This window comes from Peromyscus eremicus, chromosome 1, assembly GCF_949786415.1.
Source record: "Peromyscus eremicus chromosome 1, PerEre_H2_v1, whole genome shotgun sequence".
NCBI classification, from domain to species: Eukaryota; Metazoa; Chordata; class Mammalia; order Rodentia; family Cricetidae; genus Peromyscus; species Peromyscus eremicus.
This window is the reverse complement of record NC_081416.1, coordinates 118,018,150-118,039,684: the sequence shown is the minus strand read 5'-3', so window position 1 is coordinate 118,039,684 and position 21,535 is coordinate 118,018,150. Positions and strand designations below refer to the sequence as shown.

The 21,535-nt window shown below is 52.9% G+C and overlaps 2 protein-coding genes across 2 annotated transcripts; one reads left to right on the top strand and one right to left on the bottom strand.

The window, feature by feature from the left end:
- Positions 1-472: 472 nt before the first annotated feature.
- On the bottom strand, positions 473-16,845 carry Unc45a (unc-45 myosin chaperone A). The gene is made up of 22 exons (XM_059272423.1): positions 16,538-16,845; positions 16,170-16,380; positions 15,331-15,732; positions 14,984-15,145; positions 14,742-14,778; positions 14,267-14,442; positions 12,363-12,455; positions 11,741-11,908; positions 11,244-11,412; positions 10,575-10,745; positions 9,035-9,206; positions 7,508-7,808; positions 5,338-5,432; positions 4,565-4,706; positions 4,071-4,211; positions 3,732-3,859; positions 3,488-3,554; positions 2,968-3,081; positions 2,634-2,749; positions 1,489-1,606; positions 1,227-1,382; positions 473-1,074 (listed from the first exon to the last, which is right to left on the bottom strand). The coding sequence occupies exons 3-22, from the start codon at positions 15,334-15,336 to the stop codon at positions 817-819; spliced, it is 2,790 nt and encodes a 929-aa protein (XP_059128406.1). The 5' UTR covers positions 15,337-15,732; positions 16,170-16,380; positions 16,538-16,845; the 3' UTR covers positions 473-816.
- A 1,588-nt stretch (positions 16,846-18,433) lies between these two features.
- Positions 18,434-20,111, top strand: Hddc3 (HD domain containing 3). Its single transcript, XM_059253301.1, has 4 exons — positions 18,434-18,652; positions 18,950-19,005; positions 19,122-19,362; positions 19,658-20,111. Exons 1-4 carry the CDS (start codon positions 18,541-18,543, stop codon positions 19,786-19,788), a joined length of 540 nt encoding a protein of 179 aa, XP_059109284.1. The 5' UTR covers positions 18,434-18,540; the 3' UTR covers positions 19,789-20,111.
- Positions 20,112-21,535: the final 1,424 nt, after the last annotated feature.

Genomic DNA, 21,535 nt, shown 5'->3' with positions numbered 1-21,535 from the left:
CTTCAACGAGGGACAGCTACAGAAAAACTGATTTTCCCTGAGGGAAGCAAGCGCACACCAAGCCAAATGCCAAACACTGCCTCACTGGAGGTCACGGAAAACTCACAGTATCACGACAGATGTATCCAGGGATCAGCATACAGTATTCGACCCTAAAACTGTTTATCCCGAGAACACTGGAATTTGATCAGTGTGCTAGCTTTAGGCTTACCCTTCCACCAGGACTAAGAACTCAAGCCGGGTATGGTGACACTCTAAAGGCTGAGACAGAAGGGTTGTCAGTGTGAAGCCAGCTTGGGCACCCTATTGAGACTCAGTCTCCACTATAAAGTTACTCAACGGGCCCTGGGGTGGCGAACCACCGACTTCCTTCTCTTGCAGGGCAGCCCTCTGCAGCACACTTGCCAGGTGCACAGCTACTGCTCCAGAGCCCCCCACCCTCAGCAGACCCTCCTACACAACAAATATGCGCTTCAGTTCCACACGATTTATTAGAGGAATGTGTCTGCTGGCAGGCTCTGGTGGTGCTCACGGCTTGTGAGGCTGCTGCGGTGCCCTTCTTGACGTCCATAATCCACAGGCTTGAGTTGGGATGCACTTCTCCATTCCCAGCTCTCTACAGATACAGGGCTCTTCTGAGTGCTGGCAGAGCAGGTCTGTGTGCTGTGTGATCTCTCAGCACGGAACACCGAGTGCAGCTGGGGAAGAGAGGCAAGTGTCCGGCATCCCAGCCCTGTTGGTCAGAGCTGCTTGTGTCCTGGCTCTCAGTGCTGCGGTGGGTGGCAGATGCATGCGCTGTGGGCCCAGGGCCAATCCTCACTCTCCATCCTGGTTGGGCTGGATGAGTCTATATTCCACTGCTTTCCCCAGGCAGGCTGTGGCAACCCTGGAGACTGGGCTCTCCTCCCCCTTGGCCAACACTGACAAGATCTCCAGCACCTCACTCTCCATCAGGGTGCTGGCAATCTCCTTGGAGGCCTCCACCATGTTTAACACCACCACAGTGCCCCGGTGTTGGAGCTCTTGGTTGGGGCTTAGAAGCAGGGCCTGCAAGATCTCCAGCCAGTGTGTGGTCTGTAGGAAATGGCAAGTGTGAGGACCCAGCAACAGGCTCAACTCAGGTAGACAACACACCTATACCCCAGGAAGCCCCTCACACAACAGCAATACCATTATGCAGGGAGTGGGAGTTCCCTCATCCTCCCCCACTAAGAACAGGCACTAACCACTTGTGGGATGCGGCTGCAGAGTGAGGGCCGCATGGAGGTGAGCATAGCCAGGCCACCGGCAGCAGCCCTCCGCAGTAGCTCGTCATCCTCTCCACTGTACAGCACCAGCAGCTTCAACCGGTCATTGCCCTGGGCTTCAAAGAGATCCTGCACCTGTGACCAGATGGAAGAAAGGACCATGCCACCGGGGCACAAAGCCCAGTAAAAGTACAGGGCCCTTTGCATCCCTGTCATGGAGACCACCTGGACCAACCCTCACCTCTTTGCTCATGGCCAAGTTACACATGCACTCTGTGGCTGCCCGGCGGATCATTTCATGTTCCTCAAACATGTAGCCCTCGATCATGGGCACGGCCTTCTCCTTCAGGATCTTTTGTCTGCAGGACAGAGTTGGAAATGTCTGCACGGCCAGCGTCTCCACAACCATAACCCACCACCTTATCCCCATGTAACTGAGCTCTGAGCTGAGGTATTCCCCAAGCAATGTCCCAGTTGTGAACTGCGGTGCTTTCTAGCCTTCTGGCCTGGCATAGGAATGTCAGGCATGCTGGAAATTAGCAGAGCAGGGTGGTGGTGAGGAGGATGGCTGTGCAAACATCAACCATTTGGGCACTGAGCCTGACCAGGCTGCTTGAATTATTCCACCCACTACTCTTCATAACCCCATCACCTGATATTCACATAACCCCATGATGCTTGAATTACCTTACCCAATGCTCACCTTACTCCATGGTGAAAGTGTAGGTGTGGTTACCATAGCTATTTCGCCAAAGGGGAAACTGGGCCGGGAGGTGAGTAATGTGTTCAAGGTCACAATTAGTATTAACAGCTAATACATGTTGACTGTGATTACTGCTAGGGCAGGTACTTATGAACTAAGGGCTTTGGGAGGGGGGCTTCTGAGACAGTTTATAGCCTAGCCTAGCCTAAAACTCACAGCAATCTTCCTCCCTTGGCATAAGCCACCACACCTACTTGTGCTTACTAAAGTCTTTTATATGCGTTTTCACAATGAACTCTCCACGCTACTACTTCATGAGGAGAAACTGAGGCAGAATGACTTAAAGACTTGCTTAGGGTCATACAGTAAGCCACTGAGTATCAGCAGTCTGGGGAGGAAAGGGGGAAGTGCAGGGCACAGTCAGGGCCCCAGAACCTAACTGCTTGGGCTTCTCTATGTCCTGGGTTTAGGGAGCCAGATTTGAACCCCTGGCAGTCTGCCATCAGAGCCTAGAGTGCTCTTACCCTGCACCTCCCTGGTACCACCCTTGGCATGACTCTTGACCTGTATGTTACAGAGGAGTTATTGTGAGGCACAAACAACGACCAGGAATTGTTTTCCAAACTGTAGAGTACAACCAGGGCTCACCCAAATCCCTATGCCGAGCTCCCATGGGACCTTACCTGAGTCTCTCGCTGACCCCCGCCAGGTTCGTTAGGGCCATGAGTGCCTCAAAGTTCTGCAGTCCTGAGCAGTTGAGGTGTAACAGAGAGACAAGGGGCCGGACCACTTCGTAGATCTGTGACACACCCCACCTATCAGTGTGCAGTGCCCCAACTCCACCGATCCACAGCAGGGGGCCCACCCGAGACAGTGGCCCTCTATGGCTGTCCCCTACCCCAGGACTCAGCAAAACTACCATTTTCCCATTGATCAGGAGGGGAAGCCCAGGCCAGAGGCTGTCAGGGCGTAATGAGGAAACAGGAGAGGTCATGGTTGAAACAAGGAGACACATACCCGCTCACCAGGAAAGGTCATCTCCGGGTTAGAGGTGATAGTAAGTTTGGCAAGAGCCTGGGCTGCCTTTGTCTGCCCGACATCAGTGCCTTCCAGGGCCAGCGGGAGCAGAGCCTGCCGGAACAGTCCCAGCCCTGTTAATGCCCAGCAGGGAGTGTAAGGTCCAGGTATCAAGCCTGACTGCACCGTCCGTCTTACTCTCCTCGGTCTTAGAATATTCCCAGCTCAGACTGTTCCTCCCTCTGAGGCCTCTCATTAAAACTGCCCAAACCCTTCCTCAACCACCTATTAGGTTCTAAACACGGGTTGTGCTGGGCCCTGGGGCCACAGAGGAGGCAAACTCAGGATCTTTATGGGCCCAAAGTACTGAGGGACTCTGAAGAGCCTGTCCACATCAGCATCACTCCACCGGCAGAAGTTCCTGCTGGTCACTAGAAATGTCCCCCAAGGCCAGCAGCCACTGAGTCATGTTTTATAGGTGGATGGCTCAGGGTCAGGAAAGAGTCAGAAACCAGCTTACCTTGCCCCCTCCCTGGGCAACCACAGTACCTCGATCCTCCACCTCTTCCACCAAAGCCAGGAAGACCCTGCAGGGAGAAGACAAGGTGGGTGGGTGGGGCCCAAGGCTCTGACAGGCAGGCATTTCGTTCTCAAGCTAAGTGAAGTACGGCAGCCAAGCGCTCTAAGACTCGCCCAGCACAGGCCCCACCCCTACAGGCACGCTGCAGGCCGAGACAGGAGTTAGCAGAGGCAGGCTGGCTTACCTGGACAGCAGCTCCCTACAGGAGTTCGTCAGCACGGGACTCTCCGTCTTCACCATACACGTCATGGCGGACACCACACCCGCAGCCAGCAGCTTCTTCACACGAGCCCGCACAAAGCTTGGCTTATCCTGTGAAAGGGGGCAGTTTAGGAGGGGCCGTAGCTGACTGGATGGGAAATGTGGACTCTTCTCACAGCAGACACTGATGACCATGTAAACAAACAGCCCAGACAGAGCTTGGAAACCGCCGGTTTAAAGGAACGCTTTCTGCTGAGGATGAATTACCCACTCAACTGCCGCCCAAAACAGGAACCCCCAGGCCCTCCTCGTGGACCCGTACCTTAGGATGCTGCTCAGGAACATGCTGCTTGGCATACTTGGCCAGCTCCACCATCTTGGGGTCAGGCTCCTCATAGTCGTAGCTGTTGGTACAGTTGACCAGGGCCGAGGCCACCGCAAAGAGCACGGACCTCTCCTCGGACTGGCCAGGATAGAGGGGCATTCAGCAGGGCAGTCCCAGCAGAGCAGGACGGCAGAGTGCCGCTGAGCAAAGCCACCCCCACAGCCCCACCTGGAACCTAGGGTGACGTTGAGAACCTGCCCCAACCCCAGACTCAGAGCTCACAAGCCCAGCTCTTAACCAACACCACCACCCCACTCCCCACCCCCAGGGCGACTGTGCTCCCAGACACCACAGGCACCAAGGCCACACAAAGCAGCTAGCTGGCTCTGCCTCCCCGGCAGCACAAGGGACACTGGTGAGACCTGCCAAAGCTTGGTAAGCTCCCATCCTAGATCCTGCCCTAGGCTGACAATAGGGACCCGCAGAGCTACCCTGCTGAGCTGGAACAGGGCCTTCAGAGCAGCCTCATCCTCCACAAATTCTTCCTTTACATCGGCATCAAAGGTGAGGTAGGCCAGGCCTTCCACTGCCCAGCGCCGAGTGCCGGCGTCAATCTGGTCGTTGCATAGCCACCTAGGGACACGTATGACGGTGGATGACCATCAGAGGTGGGAAGCAGGAGCCAGACATGGTGGTACATGCCTGGAAGCTCAGCATTCGGGAGGCAGAGACAGGAGGGTCACAAGTTCTAGGACAGCTTGGGCTTAGTGAGACCCTATCTCGAAAAAACAAAATCCAGAACAGCAAACAGAAGCAGAAGGAGTAACCTGGGCGAGAAGGAAAGCCAGGGGCTGGGCCACTGTGACACAGGAGCTAGGATTTGCCTGAGGGAAAGCATACCCTGCCTGCGCTTGACAGCAGGAAACAAAGATGCTCCACCTTCCACCCACTCCCCTTCTTAAAAGCTGTGTGTGTGTGTGTGTGTGTGCGCACCTCTGCACATGCATGGAGGCCACAGGAGGGTGTCAGGTGTCCTTCTCTGTCTCTCTCCTCCATTGGAACAAGGTCTCTCACTGAAGGAAGCCCCAGTGAGTCCTCTGTTTTGCCACACAGCAAAGGAGCTACAGGTGCCCAGCCGGCCACACCCAGCTTCTTAACATGGGTGTCTGAGGCTCTCCCACCTACACCCACTGAGCGCCTCTCCGGTTGGTCCCACACCCTCCCTCTCTTAAGATCAGCCCATAAATGGGGAAACACCACTCACTTCCGGCACTGCTTGGCCAGTTTGAGAGTAGAGCCTTCAGCAAACTGCTTCATGCTAAAGTCAGTCCCTCCAGCTGATCCGAGCTTACAGAGTCCCTGGGGGAAGAGAACGAGACCAGATGTTTTAGGGTTTTTAGAGCAGCCTGGCTCTTACCCGGCCCTCTGTCATGGCTGTTGGAGGACCACAAACCTTAATTAATCAACAACCTCTCCACAGGCAACACATGGAGGGCTAGGCAATAATCATCTACTGAGGCGGCCACAGGACAGTGCCTGGGAGAAACTGACACATTGGCTCTCTAGTACACTGAGCTCTTTCTACACCCATTCCCAATGTATACTGAGCCCTTTCTACACCCATTCCCATTCTATACTGCACCCTTTCTTCACTAATTCCCATCCTATACTAAGACTGTATAGGATTTTGTATGACATGAAAGGTTCTGTCCCTTTCATGTCATACAAAAAGCCCTTTGTAGCCAGGCAGTGGTGGCACACACCTTTAATCACAGCACTTAGGAGGCAGAGTCAGGTGGATCTCGGTGAGTTCGAGGCCATTCTGGTCTACAAAGTGAGTTCCAGGACAGCCATGACTGTAACACAGAGAAACCCTATCTTGAAAAACCAAAAACAAACAAAGAAAAAAGAAGAAAAAAAGTCCTTTGTGCCAGATAGAGTGGTTCACACCTGTAATCTCAGCCCTTGGAAGGTAGAGGCAGAATAATCAGAAATTCAAGGCCAGCCTCAGCTCTATAATGAGTTTGGGGCCAATCTGAGCTACATGAGACTCTGGCTCAAAAGAAAAAGCAAAGGCCCCGAACAAGTACTTTAGCCATGGCCTAAATTCTTACAAGACAGAGAAACCCAGGACGAATTGCTGTGGAATAATCCTCTTGTACACTGTAAAGATTTGTCACTAGAATTGGTTTAATAAAATGCTGATTGGCCAGTAGCCAGGCAGGAAGTATAGGCGGGGCCACCAAACTAAGAGTGCTGGAAAGAGGAAGGGTGGAGTCAGTAGACACCAGCCAGCCGCCAAGGAAACAAAACATGTAGAAAATGAGGTAACAAGCCAGGAACCACGTGGTAAAGCATAGATAAGAAATACGGGTTAATTTAAATGTAAGAGCTAGCTAGTAAAAAGCCTGAGCCATTGGCCAAGCATTTATAATTAATATAAGCCTCTGAGTGGTTATTTGGGAAGCAACTGTCAGGTAGACTGCCAGTTATGATCAGGTGTACAGGACAGAAAGCTCCACTTCTGGTTACAAAGAATTGCCTGTGCTGATTGGTTTCTTTGTTAACTTTACACAAACTGGAGTCATCTGGGAAGAAGGAACCTCACTTAAGAACTGCCTCCATCAGATTGGCCTGTAAAAAGGTCCAGGTGGCTGTGAGTGGTACCATCTCTGGGCAGGTGGTTCTAAGGTGTATAAGAAAGAAAACTGAGCAAGCCATGAGGAACAAGTCCATAAGCAGTGTTCCTTCATGGTATCTGCTTCGGTTCCCGCTCCCAGGTTCCTTTTCTAATGTCAGCTGTGACATAAAATAAGCCCTTTCATCTCCAGCTGTTTTGGGTCATAGTGTTTATCACAGCAATCAGAAGTACACTAGGGCAGTGCCCATGGAGAACCAGCCCCTGCAGGGCTGGCTACAGTGGCTCATGATGTCTAGAAAGGTCCAGTTGGGCAGTTTCTGCTTTTCCATGGGCCTTTCTAACCAGCAATGGGACAGGATGAGATGCCCTGCATTCCTAGACAATCTGTACCTGGATCATCTCCCCACTTGATCACAAGCCCTTCAGTAGCCCTAGGGAGGTCCTGGGTACACTTTTGCCTACAGTGCCGAGATAAGCCCAGGAGACACCAGCTGACCAGTGCCCTGTCTGCCTGCCCACCTGGGCTTCCCAGGAGACACCAGCTGACCAGTGCCCTGTCTGCCTGCCCACCCAGGCCTCCCAGGAGACACCAGCTGACCAGTGCCCTGTCTGCCTGCCCACCTGGGCTTCCCAGGAGACACCAGCTGACCAGTGCCCTGTCTGCCTGCCCACCCAGGCCTCCCAGGAGACACCAGCTGACCAGTGCCCTGTCTGCCTGCCTACCTGGGCCTCCTAGGAGACACCAGCTGACCAGTGCCCTGTCTGCCTGCCCACCCGGGGCCTCCCATCTCACCACTAATGCTCTGATGCGGATGCTGTCCTTCTCGCTGCCCTTGTACAGGTCCTTGAGCAGAGAGACGCCGTTGGCCGTGATGAATGAGGCCCGCTTGGCTTTGCCGGCTGCGTGGATCAGCGCCTCCACGGCCACCAGCTGTTCTTCCTCCTGCTCAGAGGCACACAGGGCGATCACACTCTCCATGACACCGCTCAGCTCCAAGGCCCGGTTGCCGGCGTCACACGGGCCCTGCAGGAGGCAGGACACTGTCTGGATGGCTCGTAGCTTCCCGGCCAGCCCTTGGCCCTCAAACCAGCTCCTGAGGGGCACAGAGTGACAGCTGTCATGCCAAGCACACAGAAGGGGCCTCTTCTTCCCAGCTCCTCTAGCTATACTGAGTGGGCACTTGGTGCTACTTGGCCAGAAACAGCCAGAAAAACTGCCAAAGGGAAGACTGGCCATTTTACAACAGCAACCACCAAATTCCATTCACTACCCTCTACTTGAGCTGCTATCATACTGCCAAACATAGGTTCTTCTCACACACAGCGCCCTGCCCCATACCTTTCCTGCACTAAGATCCGAGGTCACCCTACTGAAAGTCATTATTGTTGGTCACCTCCCCTCAGCTGTCAGCTCCTCAAGGGTGGACTGTCACGGTTAGTTCATGGGTTAGAAAAGAAATCCAGTAAGTGCTCGACTCATTTGTTGAGCGTGACATATTTGTCGCACTGTTGGAAAATCAAGGTGAAAAGGTTCGGGTGCAGTCACTCTGGAATAAGGGGGTTTGGGGCCAGGCATGGTGACATACAACTTATGTCCTGGCTACTCTGAAGCCCAGGAGTTCTAGGCCAGTCTAGGCTACACAGCAAGATTCCCATCTTAAAACAACAGCATGTTGCTGGGCATGGTGGCACACAACTTTAGTCCCAGCATTCTCGGGAGGCAGAGGCAGGTGGATATCTGTGAGTTCGAGGCCACCCTGCTCTACAGAATGAATTCTGGGACAGTGAAACCCTGTCTCGAAAAACAAACAAGCAAACAAAAAACAATAGGGTGTGGTTGTCTGAATGAGAATAGCACTCATAAATTCATATATTTCAATGTTTGGTCTGCAGTTAGTAGAACTGTTTGGGAAGGGTTAGGAGGTTGGCCTTGATGGAGAAGGTATCACTGGGGGTGAGCTTTGAGGTTTCCAAAGCCTACACCATTCCAAGTTAGTGTTCTCTCTCTCTCTCTCTCTCTCTGACTCGTGGCTGCCTCAACATGTAAGCTCTCCATTACTGCTTCAGTACCATGCCTATCTGCTGGCTGCCATGCTCCCTGCCATGATGGCTATGAATTTTACTTACCCTCTGAAACTGGAAGCCCTCAATAAACCCTTTTATGAGTTGCCTTGATCATGGTATCTCTTCTCCACAATAGCAAAGCAACTAAGACATGGGGTGGAGGTGCTGGGGATCACTCCCTCCACGCTGAAAGCCAGTCACTTTTTCGATGGCACCCCTGGCACCCTGGCAGCGGGAGAGAGGCAGACGCCCTCACCTGATGTAGTTCTCACAGAGTCGGTGGAAATTCTCCCTCTCGGCATCACACTTCAGGTCATCAAACAGCTTGCTGAGGAGGATGGAGGCACTCATGCGGCTGTTTGCTGTCACCGTCAGCTCCCCAGCAGCGTCCTGCAGGGAGCCCCCCACCTCCAGAATCTTTTTCAGACCTGGAAAGACACCCCATTTAGACAGCACTGGCGCCACGCCCTTAAGGTAGAGACAGCCTTGGAGACGCAAAGAAAAGCTAGAGCACCTCTCTGTCAGCCAGGAAGGTCACAGAGTTCCAACAGTGGCATGGCGGTTGTGAAGCCACAGGGGGAAACAGAAGCAGGCCCCAAGGGTCACTGCAGAGGGCTGTCAGGCAGGGTCTTTGCAAGTCCTTTCTTATTTATCTTTTTGGAAAATGAGAAGTCTAAATCGCCATGTTATGATTTAATTGTCTTTTTCTCTTAGTGTAGTAGTAGTAATGCATAGTCACTAAGAAAAACTTCAAACAGGCCAATGAGATGGCTCAGCAGGTAAAGGTGCTTGCCCCAAACTCTGATGACTTGAGTTCGATCCCCAGGACCCACACAGTAGAAGGAGAGAACCAATCTCTGCATGTTATCCTGACTTCTGCAGTCATAGTATTTGAACACACACACACAGTGTGGGGGAGGGAATGGGGAAAAGAGAGATTTAATAAATAAAAATGTCTTAAAAGTTTAAAATAGACGGGCGGTGGTGGCGTACGCCTTTAATCCCAGCACTCGGGAGGCAAAGCCAGGAGGATCTTTGTGAGTTCGAGACCAGCCTGGTCTACAGAGCAAGATCCAGGAAAGGCGCAAAGCTACACAGAGAAACTCTGTCTCAAAAAAAACAAAAAAAAAAAAAAGATATTGGGCTGGAGAGATGGCTCAGCGGTTAAGAGCACTGGCTGTTCTTCAAAGGTCCTGAGTTCAGTTCCCAGCAACCACATGGTGGCTCACAACCATCTGTAATGAGATCTGTTGCCCTCTTCTGGTGTGCAGGGATATGTGCAGGCAGAATACTGTATACATAATAAATAAACCTTAAAAAAAAAAAAAGCGCTGGGCGGTGGTGGCACACGCCTTTAATCCCAGCACTGGGGAGGCAGAGCCAGGCGGATCTCTGTGAGTTCGAGGCCAGCCTGGGCTACCAAGTGAGTTCCAGGAGAGGCGCAAAGCTACACAGAGAAACCCTGTCTCGAAAAAACCAAAAAAAAAAAAAAAAAAAAAAAAGTTTAATATAAATAACAAAATTTAAAAAAAGATGACACTGCCTTTCAACTGACCTTCTTCAGGGCTGTGCAATGTACATGCATTTGTACAGACACACATCTCACACACACACACACATATCACACACACACACACAATTGGAGGGTCTTCATGCTCCTTACAGGGACTATAAGACCATCAGAGGGCAGTTCAGGACAAGCACACTGCCGTATACAGTTGCTACTTTTCTCAACACTCCCACAGAAAGGCAAGTCTCAGTCAACCAAGCAATTTTTTCTAAACTATATCACCTACCTTGATCAATGACCCAGAGTGTGAGGCTGTTGTTGGGGTCCTTCGGAGATTTCCGGGGTACCATTTTAATAAGGAGGGTCAGGGCATTGTCACGGCCTTGGCCGGAGACGCCCACCTCAGTCAGTAGCTCCAAGAGGTTGCTGATGAGGACCTTCAGCTCCCGGGCAGGGTCTGGCAACAATACACATTGGTGATCAATGTCTACGACATTATGGGTTCAGTCCTCCACACCAAAGACAAAACAACACGACCGAAAATGTTACATTAGTGGGCTCTACAGTGACCAGCCCTGTGTGACTGCTAAACTCCTCAACATCCAGAGAGACACAGGCAGAGGAGGTTTCCCTCCTGGGTTCTGAGCTCAGCTTTCTCCTTAAGCACCTTGGCTATCAGAATCCAAAGGAAAAGCTGGGCATGGAGACATAAACCTAGAATGTCACACACTTGAGAGGCTAAGGCAGAGGATTGAGAGTTCAGGTCCACGGTGAGACCTTGTCTCAGCAAAACAAAAGAATCTAGGGTCAGCCATCACCACTAAGCCCCACTCCTGAACAACCCGGAGCTACAAAGCTCATCCTGTAAGAAGTGGCCAGGCGGGTTCAGCTCCATCCACCCCCTCCACAACAGTACCTGTCATCCAAGGCAGATGCCAGACCTGCTTCCACTTACCCACGATAATGGCGCCTTCTTTGCCCCGGAAGCCTTTCTTGACGCCTTCCTTGAGGGCGTCAACCATAACCTGCAGCAGGTGGCAGGCCGCCAGCGACACGGCCTGGTTTTCCACACCCAGGATAGAGACCACTCTCCGCGTTCCCAGGACACTCAGGGTTGCTACTGTCTACGGTGGGAAAGAATCGGACAGAGGCTTGGTTGGTAGAGGGCGGCCACGGTGATTCCTAACGGTGAGTGGGTGAGTGTGGCCAGAAAGTGAGCAGACACCTGGGCAGATGGGCCAGCTCCAAGAGACAAGGAAAGTAGGTCTGGCAGTATGACCTGGGGTCGAGCCATGCTTCCTGTCAGAAAGGATCTAAGGAAAGCATCCCGTTTGGTAGTGGTGGCATACACCTGCAATCCCAGACAGAGACAGGAAAGCAGCCAGCTCTAGGATAGCCAAGGCTCCAGACAGACAGACTGAAGCAATGACTGGACCTCTCCACACCACCTACCCGTGACTGGTGCTCAGAGCAAACGCCGACCAGTGTGCGCAGGGCTGCCAGCATGAGGTCGGTCTCTCCCGTGTCCAGCAGCTGCTGCAAGAGCTGAACCCCATTGCTCCGGAAGATCTTCTCAGCTCCTGCATCCTCTCGGGCCAGTACCACAAGGTTCTGAGAAGCCTACGCCAAAGGAAACACATGGTAATGTTGACACTACATACATCCAAGGGCAGGGCAAGCGGGGTCCCTGAGCTCTGGACCTCACTGCTTCTCCTTAGCCAGCCAGGAATTTCACGCCCTGGAACCTCGGCTTCCTTCTCTTCAAGTAGAAAGGAGAGCCCGGTCTCATGGGAGATGGGTAGAGTGGAGTCCCTAGTGGGGCTTGAAGAGCACGGACAGCACCTCAGTCACACGGTATACCAGCTCCTGGCTCCACGGTGGCCACCGGGGTGCTCTGTGAACACTAGTCTCTTTCCTGGCTTCACACGAAGGACCCAATCCCCAACAGCTTATGCAGGAGGCACGGCCTGAGGCTCAGCCTACAGCACAGCAGGCCAGCAGGACTCCCGAGGCCCATACTGGTAAGCAAAGGGGTCTGTACGGAAGCCCGAGAGGCTCACTCCAGGGCCTGTACCTTCTGCTTCTTCTCTGTGCCTTTCTCTTTGGGGTCCAACAGTATCTGAAACATCTGTTCTACTTTGGCATCTGTTGAGGACATGTACCGCACCTATGACAAAGCACAGAATAAATCATCTTTCTTGGCCAGACATGTCATTTTTCCCATGAGTCCTCCCTGGCTCTCCTCCCTGGGAGGCTCAGAGCGCAAGGCCAATAGCTAGGAACCATGGCAGGCAGGAAGAGACTTGCCAGGCATCTCCTCCTGAACTTCCCTGGGCTGTTTTCCTCTCTGAACGTCTTCCTGCTTGGGCAGTAAAGCCTGCTGATGCTAAAGGAAGTGCCTTCAGCGGGGGAGGCATCTTGTCAGCCATAGGAAGCCCACTCACAGTACTGTTAGCTATACTACCACAGCGGAACGCGTAAGCAGGCTACCATGGCACTGGACTTGCCAGCAATGTACAAGAGACCAGGGAGGTTGTGAGGTCGTTGCTAACACTCCCTTTGATGCCCTGTGTGTGTGTGTGTGTGTGTGTGTGTGTGTGTGTGTGTATTAAGTCAAAGTATTTTTTGAAAGCCTCCTTAATCCCATTCTTTTCTTCCAATGTTACCATATTGGTAAACACTACACACACACACACACACACACACACACACACACACACACTGTCTTTTTTTTTTTCTTGCCCTTTTTTTTTTTTTAAATGTAGACCAGACTGGTCTTGAACCCACAAAGATCTGCCTACCTCTGCCTCCTGAGCCCTGGGATTAAAGGTGTGTGCCATTACACTTGGCCTTTGGTGTACATTTTTAACAGGCTTTGTGTGTGTGTGTTTCTTTCAAGACAGGGTTTCTCTGTGTAGCCTTGGATGTCTAGGAACTTGCTCTGTAGACCAGGCTGGCCTCGAACTCCCAGAGTTTAGCAGAGTTTCCCAGAGTTTTGCTGTACAACTTTGACAATATTTTTCATTGTACTTACACATATTTACCCAACGTGCCCAGACATGATATACCATAGGTCACTAGCTCAGTGGTAACAGTACTTTCCTGTGTGTATTACTGCATACTTTACTTTTCCACCCACCAAACGGCAGAGCCCTCTCTCTGTAAGATCCACTTTTCAAGAACGACAGCACTGACCTCATCTGTTTAAAAGTTTTTCTCTCCTCACTGGGCATTTAGGCAGGTTCCAAGTTTCTCATACTATAAAGAAGACTGAAATAAAAGTCAGATGCCTGAAATCCCAGCACTTGGGAGGAAGTCAAGGCCATCCTCAGCTACACAGCAAGTCCAGAACCAACCTAGGTTATATGAGACCTTGTCTTTAAAAAAAAGTAAAAATAAAAATGTTTTTGGAGGGCTGGAGAGATGGCTCAGAGGTTAAGAGCATCTACTGCTCTTCCAGAGGTCCTGAGTTCAATTCCCAGAAACCACACATGCTCACAACCATTTGTAATAAGATCTAGCACCCTCTTCTGTATACATAATAAATAAATAAATCTTTAAAAAAATGTTTTTGGAAGCAGGAGAGTCAGGGGTTCAAGGCCAGCTTCAGGTATGTAGTGAATCTAAGGTCACCCTGGGCTAACTAGGTTACAAGATTACAACCCTGACATGCACTGCAGCCTAAAGGAGCCATACCAATCCACACCATCCCTAGCTGCTGTGAGAGTCCACACACACACACACACACACACACACACACACACACAGAGCCACATGGCTATCATACCTGACTCACTCTTTGCCAAGTGTATAAACTTCTACATGCCCCAAACAACCGTCCTTTTAATTTGATTTCCTCCACCAGGCTGAGCATTATTAATGCCTGTTTGCTGCCAGCGGCTCCTCTCTGGAACACTGTCTCTACACCCTTGACCCAGACCCAGGCAATGCCCAACCTCTCTTCGATCTATCACGTACCTTCTCCTGAATCTGACCCCCAATGTTCCTCAGGGACTCCTGGAAAACTTTGTTCTTGGGCTCTAGGCTCACACATCTCTTCAGGTCAAGGACAGCCTGGTCCAGGCGGCCCAGCTTCTCTAGGGCTTGGCTTCGGCGATAAAGGGCTTTGACATCCCCGCCGTCCTTTTCAATGGCTGAGCAGAAACAGGAGCTCTGTCAGCACCCAGGAGGCCACCATCTCCAGGCAAGAGCAGGAGGGAAAGATCTTGAGGGCCAGAGGAAGGTGGGGGTACGAACGTGGAGCTCGGTGTTTCAGCCTCAGAAAAGGTGAGGGCAGCTGCAGAAAAGCAAAGGCCGGAGAAGTGGGAAAGCCAAGTAGAAGGACAAGTGTCTGGGACCAAAGGAGGAGGAAAAAGGGATGGCTCGGTGGTCCCGGAGTCCTTGCCCACCACAGAAGACCCCCAGCTCCCTATGAGGGCCCACACCCCCCTACCTTTAGACGCCTCTGACTCTGCTTTATTGTAATCTTCCTGTAAGAAAAAGATCGGGAGCTTGAGAGGGACTAATGGAGTAGCAATGGGCACCCTTGTTCTGCTGACTCCCCCACTTATCGATGCCCAAAGACATCTCTGGCAACCGTGGGTAGAGGCTAGGAAATGCCCAGCTCGTGCGCAAGCTGCAGCGGCTATGGGCAACCCCAGGCCCAGGTAGAAGCAACCCGACCCCCTCCCTCACCAGCTTGAGGTGGCAAGCAGCCCGGTTTCGGTACAGAATGGCCTGGTCCTGGGGCGTCGCGCCGAGACTCAAGGCCTGGGTGTAGGCGGTCAGGGCACCCTCGTAATCGCCGCATTTGAACAGCTCGTTGCCCTCCTTCCGCAGCTGCTCGGCAGAGCTGGCCTGTGGAGGGAGAAAGGCGGTGGGCAGAGCCGCGCAGCCGGGAGAGGAGCCCGGTCCGGGGACAGTCCCGTGGAGGGCTAGGATGAGGTGACGGCGGCCAGGAGCGAAGGAGGGATGTCACGGGAGGAGCAGTATGCACCCCGGGGACGGAAGATCGGGGCTCGGGAGTCCCTTGGACCACTCACAGTCATGGCGAAGCTGAGCTCCAGGGCCGGCGCAGGGGCAGTCGCTGGAGCAAAGGTGTGCCTGGGCTCGGGAAGATGCCGGGGAAATGCTCCGCCCCAGCGATGCGTCAGGGTTACGCCAAAGAAGGCGAGGCCAAGGAAAGGTTGCAGCGGTGAGAGGGCCGGGTGCTCGGCCGCATTGCGCAGGCGCAGGCGCAAGCGCAGGCGCAGGGACGCTGCTAGTCTGTCCCCACTGGGACCCGAAGGGGGCGCGCAGCGGAGGTCCGAAAGGCAGGGCGGCGGCTGCTGGCGTTTCGGCTTTCCCTCCGTCCCCGGCCGCGGCAGAAGTGCACGAAATCTGCGGTCATCAGTGCCACCAGAAGAAGACTGTAGAAGGCCAGGGCTAGGAGCGGGCCTGGACCCCTGTGGGAGAGGGAAGAGAATCAAGAGCGTACACTGGCTGCGACAGGTCACGGGTTCCGGAGCCCAGAGCGTCGGAGAAAGCGCGGGATAAACACAGACTGCATACGCATATTTTGCGGACAAATTTGGGAGCTTGCAAGTATCTTGAAGACGAACGCAGCCAGATTCGGAATTAAACCCCCTACTACAGTATGTGTAACCCATGGACTCCAAGATCCTCTCTATTGGCACCGTACAAACCCTTAAGTCCCGCAAAACACACAGCAGCCTTGGTCACCTCTTACTCCTCCAGACTTGTTTGTAATCAGGGGTTACGTGGCTTCCTCTCCGCTAGTCTGGAAGCTACAAGCCTTCCACCGCAGAATGTAAGGACAGAGCCCAAGACCCTGGGAGCACCCTGTCAGTGTGTCGTGCGGATCTGGGAGCAGAGTTCTCACCTGAGGATGGGTGGGGGTTGGAGAGTAGACAAGTTGACTTGGTACAGGGCCTCAAATTCGTCGCGGGTACAGCAGGAACCCCCGGCAGCCTGCAGGTGGCAGCAGTAGGCTTCCTCGGGAGTGTCAGAGAGGCGGGGACAGAAGAAACCCGGGTAGTGGCGGCCTTCAGCGTCCCGTGTGGTTTGGCACAAATGGGGATGGTGAGCCAGTGCTGGAGAGAAGCAAGCAGTCTATAGAGAACGGAGGTTACCCGCACCCCCTTCGCCCGGTTCAAAGTGCAAAGTGGGGTCCAAGTCTCTTCACCCTTCAGCACCAGCTTTGCCCGGCAGCCCGGATCGCCCTCAGAAGATAGGGGAAGTATTGTATACCTGAGAGGTCGGTGGGGTGGGCAAGGTTCATCCAACTGAAAAGCAGTAGCAGCCCCACAGCCAGGCCTGTCAGTAGAGGCCCTGGACTCCTTCTCTGGAGGCCCATGAGAAGTTACCTCCACCTCAGCCGCAGTCCTAGGGATCCAGTGTGTGTCCTAAGCCATGACTACTGACAATAAGTAACATGAAATTAAAGTCCCGAGACCCGTAGGGGTGGACCCTCCTCCATCACAGGCTCCTAGAGAGATGAGAACAACTGGATGCTTATCATCTGCTGGGAACTGTGAGGCCTCTGGTTCCAAACGGCCTACAATATCTAAGCAGAAGAGAGGACCAGCTCAGAGGACTGGGGATGCCAGAGAGAAGTTGAGACATTGTCCTGAAAAAATAAACACATAAAGCCAAAAATGTTTCCATCTACCCATTCTCTTACTTCTAGGCTGCTACAGACACCTCAGGGATTCTGACCATCCCATGTTAGGCCCCAGAGAGCTCCGGTCAGCCTGCCGGGCGTCCCTCCATGCTACTGCAACATGGCAACCACCAAGCCTATCAGAGAGTCCTGTCATCAAACTCCCCTCTGAGCATCATCTCTCCAGCTGTGGGCCCAGACACAAAAGCTACCGGCCTGACTGGAATACACTTAGCAGCTGGCTACCTCGGTTTCTCAGACAGTCCTTTGGGGAGACTCCCACGTTTCACTTACCCTTCATACTTCAGAGCTGCCAACACTAAGAAAGAGAATTTCCCCCAGAAGATCCAAAGTTCACTGTCCAGTAAAGAGTGAAGGGTGATTCTAGTGCCTAGCCAAGCTAGGCAACATTATGTTCCTGAGACAGCAGGGGCAAGACTCATTACCTCAGAGGCCCACAGCAGAAGTCTGGGGACTGAAGCAGGCTCCCTTATGGTATAAGAGATTAATGCAAACAGTTTCTGTAGAAACAGCACTGCCTCCCAGGAGCCTGAGTCTGAAGCAATTAGGCAGGACTTCTAGTTCAGGATCCAATTCTCCAGAAGGTCAAGACGTAGTGTCTTGTAGTGTCTCTAGGGCTCAAATGTAAGGCGCAGATGCCCATAGTAACGGGGACAGTCCCTGTGGGGAGAACTATGTTTGGAGAACTTTGAAAATGTTCTGGGCATCGAATGGTTGTAGACAGCCTTTTTCTCCTCGAAGATGTCTCTGCCTCCCAGGCTAGATGAATTGGGCTTTCTCTATGGTCCCATGGCTACCTAGGTCTTCCAGCTCTGTACTCAGAACTCCTTGAGGCCATTACCTTGGTTCTTGTTTGTCTTCCTCCTCTCCACAGACTGTTAGTTCTCAGAGTGCCAGGATACTATGTTCCTGAGACTGGCGCCAAGTACACCCCACCAGCCATGATTATTAAAGGCTATTTTCTTCCTTCCTTCCTTCCTTCCTTCCTTCCTTCCTTCCTTCCTTCCTTCCTTCCTTCCTTCCTTCCTTTTTTGTTTTTTGAGACAGGGTTTCTCTGCATAGCCCAGCTGTCCTGGAACTCAGAGATCCACCTCCCTCTGCCTCCTGAGTGCTGGGATTAAAGGTGTGCACCACCACCGCCAGGCTGAAGGCTTTTTTCTATGCCCAGGATCTCAGCCTTTGACGAACCTCCACTGAGACTGGGGACTTGCATTTAGACTAAGGCAAGAGCCGGATAAAAAGCTGGGGGTGGCAACTCACACCTGTTGTGCTGGGGAAGCGGAAACAGGAAAATCCTTGGAAACTAGTTGGCTAGCTAGTCTTGCTAAATACCTGAGCTGCTACAGTTTCAAGGAGAAACCTTGTCTCCAAAACTCAGGGGGAGACCCATGGCCGCTCTACGCCACACGCACACGCGCACACACGCCTAACACGCAAGGCGTGTGTGGTGGGGACAATAAATGACAGCTTGTTCGAATCAACGCCGTTCTCCGAGCCTCCGGTGCGCCAGGGGGCGCTGTAGCGGATCTATTCGGACTCCGGGGCTTCAGTCTCCCGCGCCACCCGAGCGATGGGCTCCGAGGCAGCTCAGCTGCTGGAGGCTGCAGACTTCGCCGCTCAGAAACACCGACAGCAGCGACGGAAAGATCCCGAAGGGACTCCCTACATCAACCACCCTATCGGTGGGCCCGCCGGTTGGGAAGCAGTCCTCGCGGCGCGTGGCGGGTGGGGACTGGCTGGGACCGGAACACCAAGGGTGTACAAATTATGGAGCGCCTACTGAGTCCCAAGCTTTGTGTCAATCACTTTTCATGCGTTATGCCGCGGAAGCCTCACCAGGGGCAGCAGGCGGAATCGTCCCCTTAGTACAGGCGACATCCCAAGAGGGTTGACTTTCCAAGGTCACCCAGCTGGTGACGGGCTACACCTGGCTCTCCGCTGTGGCTCCGTCTAGTCTGACCTCTACTTTGCCCCGTCAGGTGTGGCCCGGATCCTAACCCATGAGGCGGGAATCACAGACATTGTGGTGTTACAGGTAACTTGACCCGTCTCTGCACGGAGGCGGGTGTGGGAATTGGAGTACTGTGGAACGATGGGTGCCCTTTGGCTGGTAGGCTGCTGTCACTGGGCTGAATGGGAGCCTATCCCCAGGCGGCCCTGCTCCATGACACAGTAGAAGACACAGACACTACCCTGGATGAGGTAGAGCTGCACTTTGGAGCACAGGTTCGGGGCTTGGTGGAGGAAGTAACAGATGACAAGACTCTGCCCAAACTGGAAAGAAAACGGCAGCAGGTGGAGCAGGCACCCCACAGCAGTCCAGGGGCCAAGCTGGTGAAGCTGGCAGACAAACTATACAATCTGAGGGACCTGAATCGCTGCACCCCTCAAGGTATGCTCCCCTACTGCCTCTGAGGGGAGAGAGAGGGATGCCCAGCTTCTAAAAACACGAGTTGGTCAATTTCCCAGAAATAAAGGGGGGTGGGGTTGGGAGTGGTCTTAGTGCCTCAAACTAAACCTAGAACAGTGTTCTTCCACAAAGTGGGAAAAGTTACTGGGTCATTGAGAAGTCAGGTCGTTTCTCGAAACCTATCCCTGGCCTTGTACCAAAAGCCGTCCAGGACACAGGCAAACGCCCGTGCTGGCCTTGACACCACCTGGGCGGGTCTCTGTCCGCTCTTGTGCAGGATGGTCAGAACATCGAGTCCAGGAGTACTTCGAGTGGGCAGCACAGGTGGTGAAGGGGCTCCAGGGAACGAACCAGCGACTGGAAGAGGCACTAAAGCAGCTGTTCGGGGAGCGAGGACTGACTCTGTGAGCCGCGCTTGGTGACATCCTGTGGCATGGCTCCAGAAGGCCCAGGCAAGATGAGATTCTTCCTGCAGCATTTCAGCGCCTCCCCGGCTCTCACATTCCCTCCCTCAGCTCATAACGTCTAAAAACGTCTGCATTTTTACTCAGCCGAGCCCCCAGTATGGGAATCAGATATACCCATCCGTCCATGTACTCACAGCCTTTCCTCAAGCCTTGGGTCTGTTTGCTATGTTTCATGGTGGGACCTCTGGCCCTTCGGGGATTTAAGATTGCGTGAGCTTTGGTTTATAAGCTATGGAAAATAAAGCACATAGGGTAAAGTGTCAATTGCTGTTCCTCCTTCCCTGGTCTCCTGAGTGAAGCACCCACACGCTACATAGGTGCTTCCAACTACGTGTCGCTTGCATCAGCTCCGTTAGGTTGAGAGCATCAACCCTTGGAACATGGTGTCCTTATCACTGAGTTGGATTGTGTTGTTATGAAGGTCAGATGATGTAGGTGAGTAATCTGGAAAGCTCCCTTAACTCAGATAAACTGGGAAGGAACGCCACCACTTATGGCTGGGAAGAATAGAAATCCCAGTAACGTGGGAAGGCCTGGAAGACCTCAGTTTCCCATACACAAACTGCAGCGGGTTGCTCCGAGATTCACAGCCTATGCCCTGACCCTTAAAGATTGATGGTTTCCTGGGTTGCTAAGCGGCAAGAGCTTCCGGGGTACCCGGAAGTGGCCCTGACGTTTCCCCGCCCGTGGAGGTGGGTGGAGTCTGGAGGAGGCACCAAAAAAAAAAAAAGACCCCTAGAGCGGTCACCAGGGTTTTTTTGTTTGTTTGTTGGGGGGGGGGGGGGGCGTAAACTGCTGAGGATTTTTTTTTTTTTTGGTTATATTTTTGTGCTTGTGTGCGCGTGCGCCTGTGGACGTCCCACAGCGTGGGTGTGGCAATCAGTCGACAACTTGGGGAAGCTGGGTTTCGCCCATCCTGTGGGTCCAGGATATCGAACTCAGCTTGTCAAGCCTGGGCGGCTGGTGTCTTTACCCAGTGATCTATCTCGCCTTCACCTGCCCCTTATTTCTTTTGATTTTTTTTTTGGGGGGGTGGTGTGCGGGGGGCGGTGGTGGATAGGATCTGACGCAGACCAGGCTGACACCCAAACCTCTATAATCCTGGCTCTGCTGGGATTATAGATTGCGCAACCATGCTTGGCCTCCACCGAAGGCTTCTTAAATTTCATCGGCCATTCAAAAATCTATAATTTTTACTCTGAAGCTAACGTTGAGCAGCACTTGAAGTTCCCATTCTTAGCAAAACAGCTGCCTGAGCACACACGCACACCCATCGCAGGCAGGTGCTGCGCACCCTCTTCTGGTTCATTACTCTTTAAACCCATCAGCCGCCCAAGGCCGGTCCTTCCGGCTTCCCCTTTGCCTTTGGCCTGGTGCGCAGCAATGCCCGTCCCCTCCCAACCCACCGCCCCGCCCCGCTTCTCTGTTAGTCTAGCTGTTTTCTGCTCATGTAGTTATCTCTGGCTGTCCGGATTTCTTTTTTTTCTAATATCTCTAATAGACAAGCCTGAGTGTTCAGTTTTGGTCTTTGATGTTCAGAGCAAACAGGAAGGAGGCAGGTAGGGTCTTTAGGAGCACTGGGGGTTTCTGCTTTCCTTAGCACCTTTGGGAGGGGCATAATTCAACTCCAGGGCACAGTGAGCTCCATTACTCTGGACTATACCTTCAGACTGACTTTTTCTTTGCAG